General features: G+C 40.1%; 1 protein-coding gene across 1 annotated transcript in view; it reads right to left on the bottom strand.

The window, feature by feature from the left end:
* Positions 1 to 24,961, bottom strand: part of LOC133378773 (uncharacterized) — a 196,288-nt gene that overhangs the window by 167,820 nt on the left and 3,507 nt on the right. Inside the window, exons 2-5 of the mRNA XM_061613399.1 lie at positions 14,914 to 15,077; positions 9,947 to 10,059; positions 7,175 to 7,293; positions 464 to 682 (exon numbers count right to left, since the gene is read on the bottom strand). Coding sequence (XP_061469383.1) covers positions 464 to 682; positions 7,175 to 7,293; positions 9,947 to 10,059; positions 14,914 to 15,077 — 615 coding nt within the window. The remainder of the gene's footprint in view (positions 1 to 463; positions 683 to 7,174; positions 7,294 to 9,946; positions 10,060 to 14,913; positions 15,078 to 24,961) is intronic.

Consider the following 24,961-nt stretch of genomic DNA (forward strand, 5'->3'; position numbering starts at 1 on the left):
TTAGCCACCACAACTGCTTTATGCTTTTCCCTCAATACCCTTGGTGTCACGAGTACTCAGAAAGATCAGGACACAAAGGGCGCACGTGATTCTTGTGGCATTCCTATCTCTGGCCATGAGGGAACAATGTAATCCCACCATGGCATATGTTCACTACTTCTGGAGAACGCATTTTCATGCAAGTGCATGCATCCTACTGGCTATTTGAAGGGGTCTCTCCTGAAGGCAGCTCCACTTGAGCGGAGCCTGGTTTTTTGCCCCCATGAGACTGGGGAATATGTGGTGTGCCAAGGCACTCTGGTGATATTTCCAGAGCTGAAACTCTAATACCCTTTTCATTTAAGATAGGAAACATATTCTAATTACATCTTTAAATGCTCAGTACCCAGCTCTGCAAATGACATCTGCCTGAATGTGATACTGTGAGTTGGACTCTACAGAATGTTTGGAATACTTGACCTACCTGACTTCACATATGCTGCAGACCAGCTCTCCTCACTTTTTAGCAATACAGTTCCTCTGGCAATTGCATAGGCATTGTTCCAGACAGTGATCCCTGTACACTGTTCTCTAAGCTCCAAGCATGCTGCCTTCGCAGAAATCAAATCTGCATGAACTTGGGACGCAGAGCCCAGTGGTGATAAAAGCACCTTTCCTTTGTGTTCTTGATAGCGGTCAACAACTATAATAGGAAAAAGAATCCATACCATAATGCAACCAGCTGAGATAAGCTATACGAAGTTGCCACTCTTGGAATCAAGTCCCAATAAATAGAAAGTGCACAGAGAACTGTGCTCTGCCATCCTGTTTTCCTAGTGGCAAACAAAAGCCAGCTAGGGTCTGTCACATATCTCTACTTCAAAACCCTAAAAGCATGCAACATTGTAGGTTTTTCTCAGTGAAATAAAACTATTGACAAGCAGCAAGAAGAATGAGAGGAATAGTAATTCAATTCTATTTCTCACAAAAAGTATCAACTTCCACAGCTTGTTTGCTTGCTTGCTTGCTTGCTTTCAGCAGGACCAACAATGGGAAGGTGTTTAACTAAATGGTCTATAGATTAGGCCTGTAAGGATTTGCCCTTGTTAATTTGTACTTTAAGGGAGATTTTTCTTATTTTTATTTGATTGGAATGCTCCCTGTGACATGCTGCACATCAGGTATGTTGGAGACTAGGTCCAACGTGCCACAGGGAGAGTTTCTGTTGGTGGAGAAGGGCTTAATCTCCCTAAGTGAGAGATGGGGTAAAGAGTCTTTATATTGCCCCACGTGAGAGATGGACTGGAAATTACTTGAGGTTTTTTGGGGTTTTGCCTGCTGTTGGATTTATACATAAGTGCTGGTTGTTAAAAGTGTTACTGAAGTGAGAATAGAGTTGATGAAGTGCTGCAGTAGATGCATGAAGTGTAAGAATATTGAGTGATTGTGTATGATAGCATGGTTCCTGCTTATTTGTACTGTTACATGTGAGGACACTTTTTCCCCTCTTGTAATAACTATATTTTAGATATACAGTGTAATTCTGTATACTCTGATGCTTACCTTGATGTGTTTGTTGCTTTTTATATGGTTTAGTTCTTATTTTACTTATGTATATTGCATACATATATTTATTGCTTAATTATCTTACATAAAATATGGAATTTTTATTATTAGCAGTGGCACTGAAAGTAAAATTTGTATCTTTATGTAATATAAATTTTTGTTTAGATGTAAACTGCTTAGAGATATATAAGTTCAATAAACAAACAAATGCATTACTCAGAATATACAAACTGTAAGAATGGCAAGGCTAGAAGGGGTAGAAAAATAATTTATTCTTACTCCCTGCCCTAGATTATACAGCCACGAGAGTGAGCATGGATTTTTCACATTCTGCAGTGTTTAATGGAAAATAACCCCCATGCCATTCTGATGCTTCCCATAAGCTCATTTCAGAACAAAACCTTACAAAATGTATAGTCCTGAACTCAAAAATGCTTCCTTAACAACCCTCTAAGTTTTCATGGTGATACACAAAACAGTCAGAGAGAATCGAGAGTTCAAAGTTTAAAAAGAGAGAGAAAACAGACCACTTTTGGACTTTTTTCTCTCAAAGCTCATAATTTGTTGAAATTCATTAAAAAATCAGCCATGTTCACAGAGTACCTGTACCCTATTACTGACCTTGCCCCATACTCTGACCTTCATCTTCTGCAGTTTAAAAGTTTAAAAAATGCCTGGCTGGTTTTTAATTAATTTAAGAAATTTAGCATTGAACTCAATGATAAGGCCGGGCATGCTCATTAAGAACCAACTGTCAATGTTCTAAAAGCCAGACTCTCAGCTGCTTGGCTTGCCTAATCAGGGGGCCACACCAACACCAGACCTTTATTTCACTTTAGACAGTCATGGCTTCACCCAAACAATACTGGGAAGTGTAGTTTGTGAAGTTTGTGAAAGGAGACTCCTCTTCCCCTGACAGAGCTCCAGTGGCCAGAGGGGTTTAACAGTCAGCCACTCTGATTGAAGCTCTGTGAGGGGAACAGGGCGTCTCCTAGCAACTCTCAGCACCCTTCACTAACTACACTTCCCAGGATTCTTTGGGAGAAGCCACGACTGTCTAAAGTGAAATAAAGGTCTGGTGTGGATGTGGCCAAGGAGAGCTTTGGTTTAAATTTGGGTGGGAGGTTACATGTGCCTGTTGTAAAATAAAAAGGTGGGGGAAACGCTGAAAAAGAATGACACTGTTCACAATGTTTTCCCTTTTGGAAAGGAAAGGGGCATCCCCTCTGCCAAGTGCCCAGCCATCCAGTCTCCTCCCCTTCCCCTCCCCCAGGTTTGTTTCATCTATCCTAAGCATGATTGCACAGGAATAAATCCCAGAGCTCAATAAGCATGCAAATGATCAAACCTGTCCTCCCCTCCTCCTCCCTCCCATCACCTCCCTTTTGCCCCTTCCCTCCCCCTTCCTTCACCCCTCTCTTCCTCTCCCCATCCCCTTCCCCTCCCCTCTTTCCCCTCCTCCTTCCCCCATTGTCAGTTTTACCTATCCTAAGCATGATTGTAGGGGAGTAAATCCCATTGAACTCAGTAAGCATGCAGATTTATTTATTTGTTTATTTATTTATTTATTAAATTTATATACCGCCCGACTAGCAATAGCTCTCTGGGCGGTGAACATAAAACAGCATAAAAATACAATAAATAACAAAACAATACTAAAATACAAGCAACAATCCAACACAATAAACATTTTTAAAATTAAATCAGTGTAACTTAAAATGCTTCAGAGAATAGGAAGGTTTTGACCTGGCGCCGGAAGGAGAGCAGAGTCGGCGCCAGGCGTACTTCCTCAGGGAGACTGTTCCATAGTTCGGGGGCCACCACTGAGAAGGCCCTAGATCTTGTCATCACCCTCCGGGCCTCCCTGTGAGTTGGAACCCGGAGGAGGGCCTTCGTAGCAGAACGTAGTGCACGGGCCGGTTCATATCGGAAGAGGCGTTCCGCAAGGTATCGTGGTCCCGCACCGTATAAGGCTTTATAGGTTAATACCAACACTTTGAATCTAGCCCGGAAACATATTGGCAACCAGTGCAAGCCGGCCAGAACAGGTGTTATATGCTCGGACCGCTTGGTCCTTGTCAGCAATCTGGCCGCCGCATTTTGCACTAGTTGTAGCTTCCGAACTGTCTTCAAAGGTAGCCCTACGTAAAGCGCATTACAGTAATCCAAACGTGAGGTTACCAGAGCATGTACCACTGATGTAAGGTCCTCTTTACTCAAATAGGGACGTAGCTGGGCTACCAACCGAAGTTGGTAAAACGCATTCCTAACCACCGAGGCTACTTGAGCCTCAAGTGAGAGGGAAGAGTCTAAAAAGACTCCCAGACTACGAACCCGGTCCTTTAGGGGGAGTGTAACCCCGTCCAGGACAGGGTATATATCCACCATCCGATCAGAGAACCCGTCCACCAACAGCATCTCAGTCTTGTCTGGATTGAGCTTCAGTTTGTTAACTCTCATCCAGTCCATTGTCGAGGCCAGGCAACGGTTCAGCAAATCGACAGCCTCACCTGAAGAAGATGAAAAGGAGAAGTAGAGCTGCGTGTCATCAGCATACTGATGACAACGCACTCCAAAACTCCTGATGACCTCTCCCAACGGCTTCATGTAGATATTAAAAAGCAGGGGGGACAAAACTGACCCCTGCGGGACCCCATATTGGAGAGCCCGCGGTGTCGAGCAATGTTCCCCAAGCACTACCTTCTGGAGACGACCCGCCAAGTAGGAGCGGAACCACTGCCAAGCAGTACCTCCAACTCCCAACTCCGCGAGCCTCTCCAGAAGGATACCATGGTCGATGGTATCAAAAGCCGCTGAGAGATCAAGGAGAATCAACAGAGTTACACTCCCTCTGTCTTTTTCCCAACATAGGTCATCGTACAGGGCGACCAAGGCTGTCTCAGTGCCAAAACCGGGCCTAAAACCCGATTGAAATGGATCTAGATAATCAGTTTCATCCAATAGCGCCTGGAGCTGGCCAGCAACCACCCGTTCCAAGACCTTGCCCAGGAATGGAACATTCGCCACTGGCCTGTAGCTGTTAAAATTGTCTGGGTCCAAGGAAGGCTTTTTCAGGAGTGGTCTCACCACTGCCTCTTTCAGACAGCCCGGGACCACTCCCTCTCGTAAAGAGGCATTTATCACTTCCTTGGCCCAGCTACCTGTTCCATTCCTACTAGTTTTTATCAGCCAGGAGGGGCAAGGATCCAGTACCGAAGTGGTTGCACGTACCTGTCCAAGCACCTTGTCCACGTCCTCGAGTTGAACCAACTGAAGCTCATCCAACAAAACAGGACAAGACTGTGCTCCGGACATCTCACTAGGATCTACTGCTATAACTTGAGAGTCTAGGTCCTGGCGGATACATGAGATCTTATTCTGGAAGTGATCGGCAAACTGATTACAGCGGGCCTCCGATGATTCCACCGTGTCCGGAGGGTTTGAATGGAGAAGCCCCCGGACAACTCGAAAGAGCTCCGCTGGGCGGCAAAGAGATGATTTAATAGTGGCAGCAAAATGATGTTTTTTAGCTGCCTTCACTGCTCCTACATAGAGCTTAGTCGAAGCACTAACCAGCGCATAATTGTATCCGTCGGGAGTTCGTCTCCATTTCCGCTCAAGCCTCCTCCTATCTTGCTTCATCGCTCTCAACTCCGGAGTATACCATGGAGCTGTATGAGCTCTACACAGGAGAGGGCGTGCAGGAGCGATCGTGTTTACAGCCCGGGTCATCTCCGTATTCCACAGAGCGACCAGGGCTTCAGCAGGAGCGCCAGTCCTATCAGCCGGAAAATCCCCCAGAGCCCTTTGAAAACCTTCAGGATCCATTAGTCTCCGGGGGCGGACCATTTTAATAAGTCCCCCACCCTTGCAGAGGGAAGAGGTTACTGAAAGTCTAAACTTCAGCAAGCAGTGGTCTGTCCATGACAAAGGGAGTGTTGTAAAACTCCCCACATCCAGATCACTTTCCCCATGCTCAGTAGCAAAAACAAGGTCTAGAGTGTGCCCCGATACATGTGTTGGACCACTAACATATTGAGACAGCCCCATGGCTGTCATGGAAGCCATGAAGTCCTGAGCCGCACCAGACAAAGTGGTCTCGGCATGAATGTTGAAATCCCCCAGTACTATTAGTCTGGGGGACCTCAACAATATATCCGAGACCACTTCCGCCAGCTCAGTTAGGGAAGCCATTGGGCAGCAAGGTGGGCGGTACACCAAAAGGATTCCCAGCCTGTCCCTCTGGCCCAACACAAGGTGCAAACACTCCAGGCCAGTAACTGAATGAACATGGTGCTTGGTGAGTGAGATGGAACTCTTATAGACGACAGCAACCCCACCTCCCCGACCCTCAGATCTACCATGATGCTGAACCAAGTACCCCGGTGGGCAGAGCTGAGAGAGACCAACTCCTCCCTGCTCACCCACCCAGGTCTCGGTTATACATGCCAGATCGGCTGCCTCATCCACAATCAAATCGTGGACGAGGGAGGTTTTATTATATACCGATCTGGCATTTAATAACAGCAACTGGAGATCTGAGAGTTGGCTGATAGGACTACCAACGACCTTGCGGGTGTGGGAAGGACCGGAACAAGGCACAGCCACAACATGTCTGGACCGCGTTCCCCTTACCTGGCACGTCCTTCTCACAGCGCCATACCTTCCTTTGCCCGTCACTACGGCAATTGGGGCCCATCCATTCTCGGCAAACTTGCACAGGATCTCATTTCTTACCTCCCCGATTAAAAAGCAGAGAAATTCACTAATAGGCAAAACCCTTGCGGTTTAAGAATGTACCTATAGCCAACAGAGATTTCTGCAAATGCAAACACAATTTGGGTTGGTCTTTCACAGTCCAATCCACTTCCTGTGTAGCTTGGAAGAATTTGGGAACATGTGCCTTGGAACATTTGCATTTTTACAAATTTATAGGGCAGTTCAAGATCTCAGAGAGGAGGTCAGGTCTCCTGCTCCCCTGGTGCATTCACTATAGCTGCCCAATTTCCCTGCTTTTTAAAGTTTGATAGAAATATCTGTTGGCTATAGGTACGTTCTTAAACCGCAAGGTTTTTTGCCTATTAGTGAATCTATTCTATGTAATTCAACCATGCAATATAATCTGGATTTCGATTGCGTGATCATATACCATGGCAAGAGGCTGGGAGAAAGTCTTCTAGACAGACATCCAAGTGGCTAGCTAAGTCAAGGATAAATTTACCATATAAGCAGGGGTGTAGTCGTTCAGGGTCGCAGGGAGTTGTAGACTTGTTATTTTTTTGGGAGCTGGGTTGCAGACAGGTCCCTATGTATGAGCCAATCAGCATGAACGAGCTTTTGTCCTTTTGTGCTGATTGGAGCCAATCAGAGTGAAAGAAGGTGAGTCATCCACTGAGAAGACTCCTCTCAGTAGTTAACTGCTTCCCCTTTCCTGCTAATTGGCTCCTAGGGATGTCTGTTGTAATGTAGTGTGGACTTGCAAGATGGCAAAGAGAGAAAGGGAGACAAAGGAAAATGGAAAAGGGGGCATGGCTGTGATGGGGTGAGGGACCCTGCACTTCTGCATTTGCCACTACACTATTGCATACAAGATTTCAAAGGATTAAAAACAAATATAAAACATACTCACAGGCACTTCGCTTGCAGATCCAATGGACCTTTGCATTACAGTGAAAAGCAACCAACCTATGTTTGGAAACTTTCACACAACGCACAGTATTTGGCCAAGCTGGCAGTGATAGCTGAAGCCTTTCCAATCAGATTTTAATAGGGGGGAAAACAGAAAAAATCTGAACTATTATAGCAGCATGCAAAAATACACTTTGTCAAAAATCTGATGTCAGAGATCACACTTATATTGTCCTCTATTGCCAGTTTGTTCCACTTCCTTGTCCAGACGTAAACTCTCTGAGCTCTACAAGGGCCTCCAAGATGGGAAGGGTGAAAGAAAGCTTCTCTTTTTAGGCTGAGACTTTGTATGAAAACAACTGTTTTCATGGCTTCAATATGTTTCTTGACTCTGACCTATGGCATAGCTGCTGGTTAGAAGGACACAGCTGCTACAACTCAGCCCTGATACTAGTCTATGGAAATTTACATGAGAAAATCCTTGTGAATACCATTGCCAATAGTCCTTGCTGCCACATTGCAGGTGTGGGAGCTGTTGCTGAATCATGCCACTTTACAACAGTCCTACAATGCACACCACTGTTAACATTGCAGCTAAAGTTGCAGCTGAGGCTGGTTTGCATTTCCAGCCAAAAGTTCCCTCAACAAAACATTCCCCAAGTTATAGCAAAGGTTAATATACATAGGCTGTAAACACACTAGTCACCAGATCAAAGTGTTTCCATTAGCCACACCTGGAAGGGGAATGGGTTGATCTGCTGATCAGCTGTGAAATCTCTTAGAAATGAATTTTTTAAAAAACCACTCAAGCTGCTCCCACCAGCTTTTACAAGAAAAAGGGGCAGAGTTTGACTAGCATCATGTGCCCTTGTTTTCAGAACAGAGAGATGGAGATGCACTGGAACTGGCAGAACAGCATGTTTCTACCCTTAAATTGCTCCTTCCTTCCCCAAATCTAGCAGTATTTATAATAATAATAATAAAATTTTATTTCTAAGCCGCCTATCTGGCCGAATTAACAGCCACTCTAGGCGGCGTACATAAAAGGATAGGATAAATACAATATAAAATACAACAGAAGCCTCTTGCTCAATTCATGTTCATACAGCAGCGTTTCATTTTTAATTGTTTTTGTAAAATCTATTTTTTCCTATGAAATAAAAGTTTAAAGGCGTACAAACTATTCTCTGCTAGTTCTGTTTCTGGGTGGCCCAATCACAGGTACACTAAAATTCTGGATTTCTCCATTGTTTTCTGATCACAGTTTTTACTTCTGCTCAGGGGGAAAAATCAATAAGGTCTAAAAGCTGGGTTAGGGAATCGCCGCACCATGGGCCAAGATTGGCCTGCCAAGGGGGTCAGATTTGGGTACAAGGACATTTAGAAAAAAACAGTACCTACCTTCCAATCAGTTGACATCACTCTGATGTCATCTGATGTTTGGTGACATCAGCTGATGATCAGGGAAGCGGGGTTTGAGTTTCCATGTGTCAGTTTCCCTGGTAAGTACTGGCACATGCAGACAAAGCAGCAGGAATTAAGATCCACTGAACAGCTGATAAATGGGGGTTAATTCCTGCTGAGTTTGGCTGCACACACCTGTTCTCTTGCTGGGAACAGATATGCACAACCAAAGAACAGGGTGGGGCTGTATGAAAGCCCTTTTGAAAACAACCCATGCTGCTCTTAAAACCAATGGCTTTCAGAGGTTCAAAGAGCACCATGGGATTGTTTGCAAAAGGGCTTTCAAACAGCCCTGCCCTATTTAAAGAACAGCTCTGTACTGCGCTTTGAAGTCATGACAGTAGGAGCTTCAAAGTGCAGACACCTGACATCACTATGACATCAGGACTGACAGGCAGGCGGCCTTCTAGATGTGGGAAGATAAGGATCTGGTCTACTGACCAGAAAAGGTTCTCTACGCCTGGTCTGAAGTAACCAGGATGGCGATGTTTTTCTAATATTTCTAATCTCTATAGGCTTAACCTAACAGCATTTCATATGTTCTAGAAATTCACAAGTCTTTGTTCTTTCTTTTTATTCACAAGCTTTTTCTTTTAATTTACAAACATACTTCTATGTATCTAGGGAGTCCTCTGAATGCTATTATTGGATGGAGTGCAGAGGGGGGTTGGTTGGTCTGGATCATATTTGGGTTCCCTCCATTCCATCCCACTCCCATTCAACTCTCTGAATTTGCTACTAGATTGAATGATACCTTGTGCAGTTGACTGTTTTTCTCTTTGCCTGAGGTTACTGGAGTCTGCAGCTTTGTTCAGTAGATTTATGAAGATGCTATGTGTGTGTTTTTGAAGCATTTGTATGTGAATTTTGAGATTTTCCTCATTTCCATTTTGTTAAAAATGATTTGTGAGAATTAGTTTGAGTGTTCTTTATGCGTATCTTGTAGCACATTTATTTGATTGCATCTAAACTGTTAGAAATATGTTTATCTTGTATTAGGATTGCTTTTATGGATGTACATTTCCCTTAAAAATACCAGGAACTATTGGGAGCAACAGTCCAAGCAGCTGTTCTTTCCTCTATTCTTCAGCACCTTTTTTTTATTCTCCTCCTTTTGTTTACCAACATATTTCCCAATTATATCAGTAACACAGAATCCCAATACCCAGGATGGACAGGGGATAAAAGAAAAAATACACTGAGATTATTACAAAAACCCTTATAGACTCAAGTATATCAGACCAAAAGAAATCATACTTCAATTGAATTGTTTAACTACAAACAAATATTTTTTATATTCACTTCTTACCAAGGAAGTGTCACATTTGCTGGTGTACCTTCTGACCATGAAAAAGTGTTAATATGTTCCAAATTATTCAATCCAGTCCAAAAATTGTCCAAAGGTAAATCTAAGATCCAGTTCTGTGGGAAAACAACAAAATTTAAGATTGCTTGACACATAAACTTTATAAGCAAAACGTATTCATTTGGACTTCACATCTTTTATTATTTATTTGTTTGATCATTTCTCTGTTTGACTACTTAATGATTTATATGATCCTCTAAGCCACCCTAGATATTACATTCCTCAAATAATGTTGATTTTTTTTTTTCAATAATTTTTATTCAGATTTTCATAAAACATACAAGACAAAATCATAAAACATTCAAAGACAAAAAACAAAATCAAAAATAGTTAAACAAAAAGAAAAAAAGAAAAGAAGAAAAAAAAAACAAAAAAAAAAAATAAAGAGTAAAATATTGACTTCCCATTTGTCAAAGATCAAATCAGTTATAAGTCTATAATATATAGCAATCCTGTCTCTTAAGTCATATTATAAAATCACTTTCCTCCAGTAGTTATCTTACTTAATCATCAAATCTCATAAACATTACTTTATTCTTTCCACAAAAAGTCAAAGAGAGGTTTCAATTCTTTAAGAAATATATCTATCAATTTTTTTTTCCAGATAAGCATATCGATTAATCCATCTCATTACTAATTATGATAATCTTATTGTCATAACCATAGTCAAAATAAACATTTCAATTAATCCATCACATCAGAATCTGTTAGGTTCAGTAATTTCAGTAGCCATTGTTCTATTATCTCTATTAGTTCCATTTTCCATCTTCTATCTTCAGTAGTCTTGTTAAGTCCAGTAATTTCAGTATCCAATCTTCCATTATCAGTATTCCATAATAATCTTGCTGTCAAAGCCATAGTCATATAGTAAGAGTCTGATGGGAATTACCTCTATCCCAAATATTTTCTTGCCATCCATTCTGAATAAGTTGCTGAAATACTGCTGTAAAATCATATCTCTGTTCTTTTTTTCAAAATACACTGGGTCATCTCTTAAAAGTTTTTCCATTGTCACATGGCTGCAGTTAATTCCATAGATTTTCTCTATATTGGGCTCCATCACATCATTCCAGTCCAGAAGATAATCCATGCCATTGATAACTTTATCTCTAGAATCTTCATTAATTTCTTCAGAGATAACATTGAGTTCCAAACAATAGATTTTATTTCTAAAGTCCATAGACTCCAAATCTTGTTCCTGTTCCACGTTTGTTCCAATCTCCGGGATCTCCTCTCTCACAGGGACCCCTATTCCAGTCTCCAGGGTCTCCTCTCTCACAGGGACCCCTATTCCAATCTCCGGGGTCTCCTCTCTCACAGGGACCCCTTCCAGGGTCACCTCTCTCACAGGGACCCTTATATCTTTAATCTCCTGCTTCATTTTACTCAATTCAATTTTCGTTATCTCAATCTCATTCATTATTCTCTGAAACATAGTTATTTCCAGATTCTCAGCCACTTTCTTAATTGCCATTTTAAAAGAAAAATATAGGAAAACCACTTCTTATTTCAGCAACAATTGGGTTAATACTCCAAACTTGGTGACATCACAGTATAAACAGAGCAGACAGCCTTATCTCTCCAATAGTTAAGTAAACAAAATGCAGTTCCCAGGATCGAAGCAATTAATGGCAATCGTCAAGAAACAGATTCGTCAAAATAAAATAGACCAAAAAGAGAGTAGTCTCAAAACAGTATAATATTTTTCAAAATAAAAATCTGGAATAGAAATCCCTCTTCTGTGTGTATCTTTAGAATGCAAATCCAGGACAGCTTTTTGCAACAAAAACAGAGATAAGCTATTAATTAGTGCGTAGCAGAGAGAAGTTACGGCTCCCCAGTGAGATGTCAAAAACCGATCAATCTGGCAAATCTCTTTTAAACAGCAACAATTTAAGTCAAGTAAAAGAAAAATATAGAAAGAAGGGTGCTTGCCTGTTAGTGCGTTCTCTCTTAGAAGATAAGATGAACGTTCGCTTTAACAGATAGAGCTTGCTGTTGAAAATCCGTCCCACCTTCGTCGGCTGGACCTCGTCCCATAAATTAATGAGATCTGGTCGTCCCAACAAAAATAGGCTTTGAGGTTAATCTCTTCGTTTCTCCCTACCCGGGAGAAGTTTAATCAGTCAAAAAAAAAAGAAAAAACTGACTGATATATCTGAATAAGCTTCTTTTGAGGCAGGAGCCCGTCTCAAAAGCAGGCACAGGCTAAGTCACCCTTCCCGGAAGTCCAAAAATAATGTTGATTCTACTTGTACAGTATGCTGGATATATCCAAAAACATTAACATTCCCAACATCAATAAGAGAATATTATTTTCTCAAAGAAATTAAATTATCTGTGATATCACATGAAAGTACAGAGAAAAACATCAGGAAGTTCTTGTTACTCATCTGTTTCGAACTGAAAACAAATCTGGTGTTAACAACTAATAGTTATCATCTACTCTAAGTTACACTAAAACCATTTCACATTATATCAGATTTCATTGATGTAATTCAAAACGAGTATATTCTGCCCCACTGTTTCAGATTAATATCTAAGACTGGCTGCAGAACTAAGCATACTGTCAAAAGTCTGGTTACCAGGGATATACTGGTTTCTCTGTAACATGATGACTGAAGGGGAAGTAACATGTTGAGTCAGGCCAGAAGCAACAATGGGCACCAATATTAATATTAGAGCTGAACCAAAAGTTTTGTGGACTTTTTTTTTAGTTCAAATCAGGAAGCTGGGGCTTAGCAGTTTCACAATACAATACTCCCTCCTCACCACTTTATAGCTGCTGTCTGTTCAAGATGGTCCTAGCGACAGTGCAAATCACATTCTCCACTGCTACTGGGTCCTGTTTCTTCTGTGCTACCTAGTTTCTTCCTACCCAGATGACTCTGCCTTCCTTTCTGCATCAGTTCCTCTTCTGACTATAACACTACTGGGACAGGGATAGCCTGGCTTCAGTTACCCATGTCTTGGTAAACTCCTGTTTGGACAACTACAATGTGCTGTATGCGGGGCTGCCTTTGAAGCAATATAACTACAAGGTTGCTAAAAGAAACTGAGTAATATGGGCATCTCACAGCCATGCTTTGCCAACCTCACTGGCTTTAAGCATATTTCCAGGCCCAATTAAAAATACCAGTTTTGATCCCCTTGGGGAGGGTGTCTCCATATGCCTCCATGCATTCTTCTGAGGCCCTTCTCTGGTTGTCCCATCGGGTAAAATATAGCACAGAAAACCCTTTAGTGGTGGTATTCTAGCTATGCAATGCCTTCCCCAGAGACGCTCACCTCGTACCTACCTTGATGTCATTTTGGTGCCAGACAAAGACATTTTCCCAGGCCTTTTAATCTGTTCCTGCTTTACATTTGTTTTATCTGAGCAATCATTATAATGCTGCTTGCATGCATTTTATTGGGATGTATCCAGTGGTGCCCTCCTGTTCCCAGAAGATTCTTCAGTAAACAGAAGGTGGGGAGGCAAGTTTCACTGATTTTCCTCTTCTCTCTACAACCCCTGTGCGCCTCCAATCTGCTCCAGAGAGTTGGGTGACTTTCCAGAACAGTATGTAAGTGAGCTGTAGGTTTTTTTAATGTAGAAGGATGATTGGACATTAGAAAATTGATAGAGCTTTTATTTACTACACTGTTGATTTAAAATTTTCTTTTTATTGCTGATTCCTTTATGTATTTATTGTTGTAACCTGCCCTATTTCTTGGGTGCTGGGAATACACCTTTTTTTTAAAAAAAAAGTTGAATAAATTAAGGGGAAGTTGTTGAAATCAGCTCCTTCCCCCCTTCATTCACAGAAGCCTCTGCTTGATTAAAGTCTTTTGTGAACGGAAGGACAGCTCTGTATAGAATCCATATACAAACTTTTAATTTGTTTTTAGCTTTGTTGTTAAGGTGCCCTGAAACATGTGGTTATATACATTTTTAAAATAAATTAATTAAACTAAGAGAGTAATGGGAAATAGCCCCAGAAGTATCTCAGACACTAGTGATATACTAAAATACATGATATGCAGGAAGCACAAGTGAGTTACGTATAGTGAATATAAGAAGTTGGGTAGATTATAGAAAATAAAAACATTGTCTGCCAGCACCGCAAGCCAACTAAGTATGTGCTAATCAAGTTCCTTGGTTCTGACTTCTCTTATGAATTCCACTAAACAAGACTTGCAACCAGTTTTTAACTATCAGTTTCATGGAGACATAAGGAAGAAAACCCTATCAGACGATAAATACGTCCTATGAAGCACCTTAACATTCTACAGGGTGGATTCGATGGGTTTGTCTTCAGAATTTTAATGAGGTGCTGCAATTGTTACATTTGATTTAATTTTTAAAGTTTGTTCATATAATAAAATGTATATACCATTTGAATGAAAAGACCTCTACGTGGTTTACAAAAAACATTAAAATTGTCAATTAAATGGTTAAAAACAAGTAATTAAAACATATTTTAAACAATTAGAACAGCTATTAACTAAAAAGATTAAAACAGATCAACATCTATGTGTCTGGAATGGATTGCATAAACAGAAAATTTTAAGCTGGGACTGAAAGGAATACAGTGAAGGTGTCCACCCGATGTCAATAGGCAGGGAGCTACGAAAAGTAGGTGCTGCCAGATTAGAAGAATGATTTATTACAAATTCAGAATGAGTATTATATGGCACCTGTAACTGTGCCTGTTTCGCAGAACAAAGTGCTCGAGTGGGCACATGTTAATATTTTATAATTGTTTGTTTAACACTGTACATTGCCTAAAGAACTTTGGTTATCTGGCAACTCAGAAATACAATCAGTCAATCATCTAAAGGAGCTGTTAAATATATTTTGTGAATCCAGTATTTGATTGGGGGAAAGGTCCTCTTCATACACACACAAAAAGATCTATGCAACTTACCATTTCTTGAGGACTAGTAAATGATATTAACTCTGTGTAGCTATATCTCTTGCAAAACCTTAGCGCTTCTGCCCAAGTTCCCTTCTCATTTTCCTCTAGGCAATAACAATTTCCATCCCAATATCGCCAACAGGGAGCTTGAGGACAATTCAGTCTGAACCTGGCTTTAGTTGGGAAAAAGCAGTTACAATATTATTATAATATTCTAAATTAATTTGAAGGTTCTTTTCAATTTATTGTTGCTCTTATTCATCTTCAAACTCCTATGTTCTGGCTCCATCCAGACTTTTCAGTCACAAAGCCAGAATGAAAACTCTTTTCCTTGCCTCTTTTCCATATCTTTAATACATTGCTACTTTCAGATATATGTGTAATTAAATAGGAAGGTTGAAATATATAACGTTCCCATGGAACATGTTGGGTTAAACTAAAAAGTGTGAAAACACAGAACAGAAGATGCATCTTTTATTCTTCTTCTTTTGGTCTCACCTTAGCTGATTACTGTAAACTTGCAGCACCACCATCTGTCTATATAGATATTATGAGTATGAGTCTCCAAAGTTAAGTAATTTTACATCTCCTTGATTTTAAATGGGAAAAGTTAAGCATATGCTTAATCTTCTATTGATAGAAAAACTGATTGTACAAAACTAGTATAGAAGTCAAATTGACCCCAAAAAACCCATGCAAACCAAATACTGAAAGTTGTTATGCATGATACCATTTCCAAGTTTTTTTAAAAAAACATGCCTTAGCCATTGGGGTCAACAATATTCCACCATCAATTCTATACAAATGGAATGTGGGATCTGAATGACCCTACCATTTAGAAACATAAAGAAATTGTGCAGTTAATATTAAAATCATTAAAAATTGTGCAGTTAATATTAAAATCATTAAAGCTACAGAAATATAACAGTACAATAATAATAAATTACAAATTACCTGTAACAGCCACAAATCTCAAGACTTTACAACCACAGCACGTTACCTGAGCAGCCTGTGCACAATCACCACATTTCATAATTACATGAATAGAACAGACAAAACAGTTGCTTGGAGCACATAATAGCTGCAATTTTCTGTCATTGTGCCAACCGTAGTGATGACATCTACCCAATTTCTAAGTGACAGCAGTAGCAGGCCCTACTGGTTCTTTGACTCTATTATTTAGTACAAGAGAGGCCATCCTTATAAAAGTATAATCATTTTGCACACAGGTGACCATCTCTCCCCAGCTAGTTCTGGACATACATAGAGATGTGAAGGCCTGGAAAAAATCTGGAAAAAAAATCAGAAAAAAAGTTTTTTACCAAAGCCTTTTTTGTGTTTTTTTTTTCAAAAAAATTGGAAAAATTGAAAAAAATGAAGAAAAAATGGATTATGGAATCTTTTATTTTAGCATGATGAATAAAATCTTTCATTGAATCTTGGTCTCCCCCTTTTTCTCAGTTCTTTTTATGAGAATGGATGCTTTATGTCTGCTTGACACTGTAGCCAAGACAAATAATTTTCTTTGGTATTAATGCTGATGGTTTCTTCTGTGTTTTTTTTAATTGTTTTTTGCCTGCTCCTCATAAACTGGCAAAATGAAAGAGGTTCCTTACAGTTCAGGAGCTTGTATATCCATTTGTTACAAAAAAAGTAAAAATTTAAAAAAGTAAATTCAATGTGTAATAATTGTTTGAATAAAATGTACTTTTAATATACCAAATGTGATAATTTTATGCCAAACCAACTTGTACACAATTACATTTCATGTTCCTGAAGTAACATAGTTACTTTCAATCAGTAAAACGTGCTAATATTGCATTTTTTCAATTTTTCCAAAAATTTCCATTTTTTTCTGGAAAAAATGGTTTTTTCCATGGCTTCAAAATTTCCAGAAATTTTACATCTCTAGACATACATACACTGCAGTATGTTGGTCACTGTTTCTTCTGAGCACAAATCCACCCGTCACCTAAGACTATGGTTTGCAAGTTATTTGAGGAAAATGAATAGCTGGATATGCATCTTCTCTTCCTCAGTAGCATGTGTGCATTGCAATGCACTATATACTGAACATACCAAGAGGCCCATGGCCCCCTTGCACACATATCCCAACTATTATTCTCCTCAAGTAGATGTCTGTGCTCAGGATCTCCTAAGGTTTTTACTTATTACAGACTTTATTGCATATAGCCAAAGGCTGCTATGGCTTTAAAAAACTTTCAGAATAGCTACTGGGAGGGACTGACTAGGAACATACCAATGGAGGTTAACACTTTCACCCTATGTGAAATACCTCTCCAGCTGGTTTTTGACATGAGTGGGGAGAAATATAGGCACGCAAGGACTCCTATCCATATCTGCAATTGCTTTTCCTGACAAGAATTACCTTTCCTCTCACAATTCCTGAGTAATTAGGTGCCATTTTGACAAGAGCTTAAGGTTGCCATTCTACAGCCAGCAATGAAAGTCGTATGCACATGAAGAGATGACAGAGATGTGCTATGCCTAGACTCCTCTACATTTCTTTACAGACTGTCTAATTTTGAAATTTCTCAAAGTCAGTTACTCTCTTCATGAGGCAGTCACCAGATGTACAGAAGCTGCTGTGCATATGTAGAGTCAGTGGCGTCACTAGGGTTGGTGTCACCTGGTGCGGTAACTCATGGTGTCACCCCCATGGACCTCCTCCCATACCAGACCATACAGAATCCTTAGTAATGTTTTTTGTACTAATGTTACTCGTAAATCGTAATTCCCATATATCACTGAATGTAATGGCAATAGTAGTGACATAAACAACTAGCAAAATTAAAATTACACCTTTAAATTACAATATCATATGCACAGCCCAAATTCTTGCTCTTATCACTAATGGGAGTTAATTATCTTGCATATGCCCATAGTAAATTTTCAGATACTTTCAGACCCTCAGCAATTTTCAAGTGGTCTATGTAGAAGAAAAGTTTGGGAACCCCTGGTATAAGACATCTGCTTGTGTCCCTATGCTGCTCTCACCCCTCATTTAGGTGCCTGGGATGCATGCGTGTGGACATACCTCCTTACAGTTATGGAACGTGGTTCTTAATAAGTCTCCAGACACAAAGTTACATAGGTATTTATCAGTTGTTTAGTAGAAAATTCAGAAGTGCAGAGTCCCTTCATGATAGTTGCAGCCACATACACCCTTTTTTACTCCTGGATTAAGAATGAGATCTTTATTAATGCATTCTCTCACAACAACAAACATCTCTAGGAGCCAATCAGCATGTAAGTGGAGAGCGTTAGCAATTGAGAAGAGTCTTCTCAGTGGCTGACTCACCTCCTTTCACTCTGATTGGCTCCAATCAGCAGGAAAGGCAAGGAAGCCTATTAGAAGACTCTTCTCAGTGACTAACACACTCCCTTTTCATGCTGACTGTAGGATGCTTGGAGACATAGGGACCCTGCTCCCAAAACAGCAGAGGGACTAAGATCTCCTGGGCGACTACCCTCCTGGTGCTTATGGACATGACCGTAATATATTTTGTGACGTGCAAGTTCGATATTATTTATTAAGTGTGTTTAGGATTACACTGATGGCATTCCCAAATATGTACTTTCACACAGACTTTGGTTTTCCATAACACAATGTTTGTCCAAGCCTCCACACTTGGACTACTTGCACACCCCTTCCATAAGCACATCAAAGTTGGATACACATCTGAACCAAGACCCAGACAAAAGGGCACTCAAAACAAAAAGGTAATTACAGTGGCTGAGTAGATCTTATACAGTGGTTATACTGACTGGGCAGCCACTGTCCTTCACATTTTACAAAATACTTTTTCCTATACAAAGATTAAATTTCTGTGTATGAAAAAGTAATATATGAAGTGGTCTCAATAGTGAGAAAAGTAAACAAATGAATGGTGATCCAAATGTTTTTCATTCTCACGTTATGAAGCTAGCTGCCAGATGATGTATCACCTTCCCTACGCATGCAGCGTAGACGGAAAAAACAGCACCCAAGCCACCATACAATACGTGCACGTGTTCTTTCCAACATGAATCTACAGGTCTCAAAAAGTAATGTGTGACAATGTCCTCAAACACCTTATAACATGCCTCAGACATGGTCTCTTGTTCTACCAGCATGCCTTCACATCATCACTTATGTTATGCCAAAACATAAGGATAGCTAAATTGCTTTTAGGGAGGTTCACAATTATGATTTCCTATTTATTTAATCTAAAAATATTTAAAATACATAAAAACAGCCAGGGGAAGATATTGAAGAAATATAAAATAAATACAAATTAAAAAGGGGGGGAGATGAAGAGACCTTAAACGTGCTACTCACCATCTCTCAGCCTATCCTCCCCTCAGGATGAAAACAATGGAGAACCATGACCACCCCCAGGAAGAAGGGCACACTTAAAATGTAGAGGAAAAAATCATCTACAACCATAGTGTGAAATCAAATACTTATTGGGACACAGTATGAAGAAATATTTCTATAAACATGACTCTCAAATATGTTTATGAATTACACAATCTGTAAATATATTTATAGTGCAATCCGATGTTTGTTTACTCAGAAGCAAGTCCCAATGTATTCAATGGGGCTTACTCAAACTGGGAAGCGTGCAGAGAACTACAGCCTCAAGTGATAAGGAACTTGTTCTTTCAACTTGTTCTTTTAAGTTGAGACCTTATCCCAGTCTGAGTCTGTGTTGGAATTGCTTTTTAATATGTTTTTAAGCCTTTTCTTTTTCTTTTTTTAAAAATGTTTTTTAAAGCTTTTAAAAAATATTTTCAGATATGTTTTAATATTTTTTAAAGTCTGTTTTTATGATGTTTTAAAGTGCTTTTAGTGCTTTTGTTTGCCGCCCTGGGCTCCTACTGGGAGGAAGGGTGGGATATAAATCAAATAATAAATAAACTTCATTCATCCAACCCAACATTCAGAATCATGCCTCTTTAGGCTGTTTTCCAACTGTTTATTCTTGCTTTATGGTTATTGGATTTAAAATGGCTTTATTTCTTGTTGTGAGCTGCCTTGGTTTCCAACCCTACCTCACAGGTTTGTTGGAAAGACTACACACACACACACACTGCAGATGTATAAATACATACAGCCCATATAATAGTTTATTGTCAAACCAGTTGGTCATTGCAGAAAAATCAGTATTCGTTTTTAAAAAATCAGTATTAGTTTCCTACAGAATAAAAACTGTAATACCTAAGTAAGCCCTGCCTACTTGCTTTAAAATAGGACTGGGGGGGGGCAGAAAGAGAACACAAACACAATTCTTTTTTCCATTCACTCCAAAGTCCCATTGATTTTCAGCACATCCATAACCATGTCTACTCAAAAGTAAGTCCTATTGAATTCAATGGGATTTACTCTGGAGATATGGGATTAGCAATGCTTTTACCCCCACAAAAGCAAGTATTGGGAAGGTTTTCAAAACACTGCCCAGGATCTGACTCCTACACACAAAAGGGGAAAAAACTGAAATGTATATACTTACCCAATTTATGAGATGTTCAGATAAACAGGGGGGGAAACCACCATTTTCTGGCCTTGCAATGAGGTTTACTAGACACTGCCACAGGTCAAACAAACACTTCACTGATTGGCTGCAATCCTGAATGGGCGGGGTTAAAGCTACGAAGTGCTATACAGTAGTTTAAAAAAAGATTTAATGGGGGCGGCTGACGTTTTTATGTATATCTCGAGAACCGGACCACCTAGAAACTTATTTTTTTAAAAAAAATTAAAGCTGAGAATCACCCTCCTCTGCTGGTGTCACCTGGTGTGGTCCGCACCCCCCTCGTAACGCCACTGTGTAGAGTGTGCCAATTCTAAAGCCAGTAAGAAGCTCAAAGCCACCACTGGTCACTCACCCTCATAGCAGTGAGCTTTCCCTTGCCAGAGACAACAAAGTAACTGCATGGACTATTTTTCCTTTGTATTACTGGTGGCTCCTCTTTCCAGGAGCTGGAGGAAAACTCACTGGTGCCAGGGGGGGGGATTAACAGCCTTTGCCACACATTCTTTGTCTTCACTGGCAAAGAGAAGCTAGAACTGCTTTGAGGTGAGTAGCCAATAGTGACAAGGCATATCAGCGTGCCTGAAATGGAGAGCAAGGTGCAGGCTGGAAGGAGACTCCAGCCATGGGTAACTGTACTGACTGTCAGGAAAGGAGACCAATAAAGGTTCACAGAAGCTTCTATACATGTGGTGCCTTTAGAGGCTAATGTGTGAACTCAAGATAACCATTCATTTACAGCTTTGATTCGTTTTTATGCATTTATTTCAGAATTATAAACTGCTCTAAATTTAAAAAAAGAAACAAGCAGTGTACATAGGGAATACATAGAATATAGAACATAATACAAATAACAAATCCAACAAAAATTAAAAGCTGCAGAAATAAAATTGACTAACTTGGAAACGATTGGGAGAAACATTTTCAAGAAACATTGAAAACAACAACGTTCAACTTGCTCCACTTCTGGAGGAAGAGAAGTCCAGAAAACTGGTGCCACAATGTTAACAGCACATGCTTGTGTCGCAAGCCGCTTTCCCACAGAGGTGTGTGGCACCAACATCAAATCTTCACCCACAGATCTAAGTAACTGGGGTGGGATGTAGCTTCTCAGATACCTGGGTCCAGAACTGTGTAAGACTTTATACACAAGTATTAAAACCTTGAACCTACTCTGGAGGACAACTGTGCAGCAGCACTTTGTACCAGCTGCAGCTTCCAGACCAAATTCAAGGGCAGTCCCAGATAAAATGCATTATAGTAATCAAGTCTAGAGGTTATAAACATGTAGACCACTGTCACCAAGCTATCTCTGTCCAGCAACTGTCATAGCTAATATACTAGCTGAAGCTGGGAAAAGGCATTCCTAGACACTCAAGATACCTGAGCCTCCAGTGGCAAAGCTGGATCAAGAAGTACTCCCAAAACAACGTTCCTGTTCTTTCAGAGAAAATGTAACCCCATCTGGAACAGGCAACTGACAAATTTCCCAGACCTCTGTCTTGCTGGGATTCAGCTTCAGTTCATTGGCTCTCATCCAGCCCATTTTAAGTCCAGGAACAGATTCAGATGTTACAGAGAAACAGCGCTGTGAGTCATCAGCATACTGATGACACTGCTCCACATCTTCTAATGACTGGTCCCAGTGCTCTCATATAGATGTTGAATAGCACTGGAGACAAAACTATGTCCTGCGGCGCACTACAGCGCAACTCTCAGGGTTACCTCTCAGGACAATCACCCAGTGTTACTCACTGGACTCAACCCTGGAGGTAGAAGTGGAAACACTAACACTGTGCCCTCTACTCTCATCTGACATAAGGGCACCAACCGAGTTTCAGCAGGCACTTTGTTTTAACTTTAAGTGCCTGCTGAAAACCTTTCTGTTCTGCCAGGCTTATACAGGCAATTAAGAACATGCTTTTTTCTCAACGATTGACCTTTGTTATTATTGTATTTTTAATGTTTTTTATTCTATGGTTGTTGTTGTGTTGTAAACCACTTTGATGTTTTTGATGAAATAGTGGTATACAAATATTTTTATACATAAATAAATAATCCAGTAGAATACCATGGCCAATGGTATCACAAGCAGCTGAAACATTTATTTATTTATTTATTTATTTAATTACATTTCTAAACCGCCCTATAGCAACAAGCTCTCAGGGCGGTGTACAACAAGATAAAACCACAATTAAAATACCAGCAAGTGTAGATTATAAAACATATTAAAAACAAAATTAAAATACAACTAAAAATAAAAAATACAATAAAATTAAATTTAAAATTAACATTAAATTAAGGTTAAAATGCCTGGGCAAAGAGGTAGGTTTTTACCTGGCGCCGAACGGATAACAAAGAAGGTGCCAGGCGTATCTCATCTGGGAGGGCATTCCATAATTCGGGGGCCACCACTGAAAAGGCCCTAGATCTAGTTGCTGATCTCCGGGCCTCCTTATGAGTTGGGACCCGGAGAAGGGCCTTAGCTGTCGAGCGCAGTGAACAGGTAGGTACATAGCGGGAGAGGCGTTCCATCAGATATTGCGGTCCGATGCCGTTAAGGGCTTTATAGGTAAGAACCAACACTTTGAATCTGGCCCGGAAACATATTGGTAGCCAGTGCAGTTGGGCCAGAATAGGTGTTATATGGTCGAATTTCTTCGTCCCAGTAAGAACTCTGGCCGCAGCATTCTGCACTAGCTGAAGTTTCGGAATCATCTTCAAAGGTAACCCTACGTAGAGTGCATTACAGTAATCCAATCTAGAGGTTACCAGAGCGTGAATAACTGAGGCGAGGTTCTCCCTGTCCAGATAGAGTCGTAGTTGGGCTACCAGCCAAAGCTGGTAGAACGCATTCCGTGCCACCAAGGCTACCTGAGCCTCAAGTGACAGGAGCGGATCTAATAAGACCCCCAAACTACGGACCTGCTCCTTTAGGGGGAGTGTAACCCCATCCAGGGCATCCAGGAGAATCAACAGTGCCATGCTGCCCTGTCTCTCTCCCAATAAAGGCTATCCATCAGGATGATCAGAGCTGATTCAGTCCCAAAACCAGACCTGGACCCTGACTGAAATGGGTCTAGAAAAGTCTGATCCTAGAGTTCCTGCAGTTGCGTTGCCACCACCCTCTCTATCACTTTTTCAAAAGGTAAATGTATTAATCACAAGGAAATTTCACCAAAATATTTGATACAATGCAACACTTCAGGAAAAAGTAACAAAATTTAAATTAATTAAAAAAATTAAACTATGAAATTAAGAAGGGATGGAGAATTTTATCATCAAACCAAATAAAACATACACATTCAGCATTAACCCTGCCGTTATAGTGGATCTTAACACCAAAAGCTGCAAAATTATGTCAAACATGTGCAGCCCCTCTCTATTTTCACAAGTTCTACTCAAGGCACATAACACAATGGTGTCTCCATCCCATGTGGTCTTAAGACACCCCACAGCCTAGCCCAGTTTGTTTGTTATTTGATTTATATCCTAATCCTGCCCTTCCTCCCAGTAGGAGCCCAGGGCAGCAATTTTTGTGATATTCTGTCTTCAACTTGCTACACAAAACCTACATACTTGAGTAACCAATATAAACAAACCATCAAAAAAGATATAACACTTCGGCATTTTCAAAAAATAAAGAAACAAAATATATTTGCAAATATAACAGGAAGAAATGGGAGAGAATAAATAAAATAAAAACATTGCCAACAAGAATATTCCATCAATCCTAATTTAAGCATATTGAGTTGCAGTCAACTAAGTCTTACTCAGAGTAGGCTCACTGAAATTAATGAACCTAAGTTAGTCATGTCCATTCACTTTAATGGGTCTACTCTGAGTAGGACTAGTTTTGAATACAACCCATAGACTAATATAAGCAGTCCATGTGTCCAAAGAAATATCTAAATGAGACTGACAATTATAACCATGTGTCCAAATGAAGACAGGGTAGTGAGATCTTCAGACCACTAAGTAGTAGACGGTGGCTGTTTGCCCTTCCAGCTTTGCAGTGTGCCTCTTAATGAGTTGCAGAATCCACTTTTATGGCAACTTAACAGTATAAACTGTATGGAGTATAAAAAATATGTCCATAAATTTATCACAGTTGTCTATGAAAACAACCTGTTATTTTTGAATCTTGTACTCTGCAGTTTGGAATCCTTTTCTCTCTGTTTCTACAAATCCATAGACAAAGAGGCAATGGTGTATTTTTCTAGAAAATTTAGAATTGGAAAAAAGCTTATGGAAATTAAGGTAATGTACACTGGGGAATTTTGAATTTGCCCTAGAGTGATCTAATTTAGCATGTCTATTTCACTTGTATTTGTATTTAGTAAACAAAGCTAAAAACTTTAAAACTGCAAAACTTGCCTAATATTGTATTTGCAATTGGCATTCATTCACTGAAACTGAAAATGTTCCACTTCCACTGCAAAGAAGTACCAATTCCAAAATATTCCATATATGAGCATAACACAAAGGCTGGTGATCTACCAATTGCAAGAAGGATGTAA

This window comes from Rhineura floridana, chromosome 3, assembly GCF_030035675.1.
Source record: "Rhineura floridana isolate rRhiFlo1 chromosome 3, rRhiFlo1.hap2, whole genome shotgun sequence".
NCBI classification, from domain to species: domain Eukaryota; kingdom Metazoa; phylum Chordata; class Lepidosauria; order Squamata; family Rhineuridae; genus Rhineura; species Rhineura floridana.